Genomic DNA, 3,033 nt, shown 5'->3' on the forward strand with positions numbered 1-3,033 from the left:
AGAGAAGGTTGGGCAATCCTCAACAAAAGAAATTATGGCGGGAGATGATGATAATGTTGATTTGTCTTCAAGAGAGGCAGCCCAACAAAGAGAAAAGCTGCACGAGATGCTGAGGAGACAGCTCTTCGAAATGCAAACTTGTCTATGAGGAGGAAAGGGCTCAGAGAATTGTTCAGAATCAACCTTTGGGTGCAGACCAATTCGGAAATATAGCTCCCGGTGCTGGGATACCACTTGATGATTATGCTAGACCGGTCTACCACCAAGGCTTATCAAGTATGAGACCACCTCCAGTTGCAGCTAACAATTTTGAGCTAAAGCAAGGATTGCTCCAAACTCTTCAAAACAGCTGTGTCTTCAGAGAAAAGATGAATGAAGATCCAAACAACCATCTGATGGACTTCGAACAAATTATGAACACCTTTCAATACAATATTGTGTCATAAGATGCAGTTTACCTAAGGGTATTCACCTCACTCTCAAAGATGATGCAAAACACTGGCTTCGCAGTTTGCCTAAATGGATCGATTAGAACATGGGATGAGATGACCAAAACATGGGATGAGATGACCAAAAAATTTCTTAACAAATATTTCTCATAAGCTAAGACGGGCAAGTTTCGAAGAGAAGTCCATGACCTTTGCTAGAACGAGACTGAAACTGTGTTTGAAGCTTGGAAGAGGTTTAAGGAGATAGTGCAAAAGTGTCAACATAGCGGGATTAAACTCTGGATGCAACTCCAGGATTTTTGTTATGGATTGACACCAGCCTCACATAGAACATTGAGCAATGCAGCTGGAGGCCCGTTGATGAAAAAGACTCCGGAGGAGATAGTCACAATTCTAAATGAGTTATTTGAAGACGCAAATCAGTGGCCCTGTGAGATTGCTGAAAGAAGAAGATCAACTGGTGTTCACCTAGTTGATGCTAACACATCTGTGCAGGTACAGCTTGATGCCATGGCGAAAGAGATAAGGAAGCTGACCTTAGTGTCAATACAGAGTGAGAATCACACAGCTTGTGATATATGTGGAAGATGACACCCTGCTCATGAGTGTCAAGCCTCAATTGAGGAAGTTAATACTGTTGGGAATTATAACTTCAATGCAATGGGTCAGAAGCACCCCAGTTTTTCATGGAGTACACCTGGGGGTACAACAAATGTATGGGAACAAAACAATCCCATATTTCAAGGAGCTCCTGGTTTTGTGAATCAGCCGAGGCCGCAGTTCCAGCCTCAACATTCCGCTCAGCCTGGGCTAGAAGATCTAATGAAGTCTTTCATTGTCAAGACAGATGAGAGATTAGATGCTCATGGTTCAGCTATCAAAGAACTTGGCACTAGTTTGCGAAGTTTGGAGAAGAAAGTGGGACAAATTGCAACTGTACACTATGAGAGAATCTTAGGTACTCTACCAGCTGACACTGAAAGAAACCCCAAAGAAATGGTGTATGCTGTAACCTTGAGAAGAGGGCAAGTATTAAAAGATCCCATTCTGGTCCAAAAAGAGAATGTACATGAAAAAGAAAGTGGGGAGCAGCTGAAAAATGAATTTGATAAGAAGAAGAAATGCAAGAAGGGAGTTGAGAAAAAGAAGGAGGAGGAAACTTCAAGAAGGGAGGAATATAATGAGAGCGAGCATATGCCTGCTCTAGCTTTTCCCCAAAAGCTGTATAGGGAAAAGCTGGACAAGCAGTTTGAGAGATTTCTAGATATGCTGAGACATGTTGATGTAAATTTTCCATTCATAGAAGTTATCTCACAAATGCCGGCTTATGCCAAATTCTTGAAGGAGATCCTTGAAAAGAAAAGGAAGATCGAGGAGACATCGGTAGTCAAGCTCACAGAGCATTGTAGCGCAATCTTGCAAAACAAACTCCCACAAAAGTATGGAGATCCAGGGAGTTTCACTATACCTTGCTCGTTAGGCACTCTTAATTTTGACAAATCTTTATGTGATTCTGGCCCCTCAATTAATTTAATGCCTTTGTCTATTTACAGGAAATTAGAGAATGAGCTTGGGGAGATAAGGTTTGCGCCAATATCTTTGCAGCTGGCAGACCAAACAACTATCATACCCGAGGGGATAGTGCAAGATGTATTAGTTCGGGTAGATAAGTTCGTCCTTCCTGTAGATTTCATTGTGGTGAAGATGGAGGAGAACAAAGAGGTTCCCCTTATCTTAGGAAGACCATTCTTAGTGACGGGTAGAGCAATATTAGATATACATGATAGACAACTTATGTTTAGAGTGGGTGAGGAAACGGTGACCTTCGAGATGAATGTGGAGATGGGGATGAGAAAGGAGAAGCCAGCTACAAGTGTAGAGTTGAGAGTGAAAAGCTCGAAAGAGAAGGTCCCAACGATTGAGAAATAAAAGTGTGGGGTGTACCCCAAGAAGGCTGAGAAGAAGTTGTCCGCGTGGATGTGTGCACTAGTTCGGGCTAGAAGGATGGAGCCCGACTTTGACTCAGACCCCGACTAGAGATTCAGGGAAGTTTCCTCTACCTTATGCTTTTTAATTGTGTGTCATGGGGACATGCCACAACTTAAAGTATGGGCAAGGGATATATTTTTATGTATGTATGTATATTAGTCTTAGATTTTGTTTGTTAGTTGTAGTAGTTTTGATAGAAGAAAAAATGGAAAAATCCATAAATATTTAAATTTTTTGATTTTTCCCGACGATGGATATCATCGACAGGTTTCTTGAGGGATTAAAGTCGAAAGAAAAAGACAAAAATATTTTATGTTGTTAGGTAGTGTATTAATTTTCCCTTGATTTTTGTTTGTGTCGCAGTTCTTTTCTAAGGGTTTTGTTTGAACCAGGTGTAGTTAGTTTTTATTTTCGTTAGAAATAGGAAACCTTATGCTATGGTTTGAATTGGAAGCAATATCTCATGACTCTATCATGCCTTGAGATTAGTGAGTGCTTTAGTTATGACACTTAGGCGCAATTTTTGACTCTTGTAGAAGTACCTTAAATTATATGTTCTTAACTTTGCTTAACTGCTTTGACTAGAGTGTCTTGA

At 40.7% G+C, this 3,033-nt stretch overlaps 1 protein-coding gene across 1 annotated transcript; it reads left to right on the plus strand.

Annotated features, from left to right (window-relative positions):
- Positions 1-1,109: 1,109 nt before the first annotated feature.
- Positions 1,110-2,378, plus strand: LOC138906042 (uncharacterized). The gene is made up of 2 exons (XM_070194561.1): positions 1,110-1,888; positions 2,003-2,378. The coding sequence occupies exons 1-2, from the start codon at positions 1,110-1,112 to the stop codon at positions 2,376-2,378; spliced, it is 1,155 nt and encodes a 384-aa protein (XP_070050662.1).
- The last annotated feature ends 655 nt before the right edge of the window (positions 2,379-3,033 follow it).

Source organism: Nicotiana tomentosiformis, chromosome 2 (genome assembly GCF_000390325.3).
Source record: "Nicotiana tomentosiformis chromosome 2, ASM39032v3, whole genome shotgun sequence".
In the NCBI taxonomy this organism is placed as follows: Eukaryota; Viridiplantae; Streptophyta; class Magnoliopsida; order Solanales; family Solanaceae; genus Nicotiana; species Nicotiana tomentosiformis.

Excerpts from the sequence above, each read along its gene's own strand:
- LOC138906042 (XM_070194561.1), top strand. The coding sequence starts at position 1,110 with ATGGGTCAGAAGCACCCCAGTTTTTCATGGAGTACACCTGGGGGTACA. Across the intron at positions 1,889-2,002 it reads CAAAACAAACTCCCACAAAA|GAAATTAGAGAATGAGCTTG; the intron begins GTATGGAGATCC and ends GTCTATTTACAG.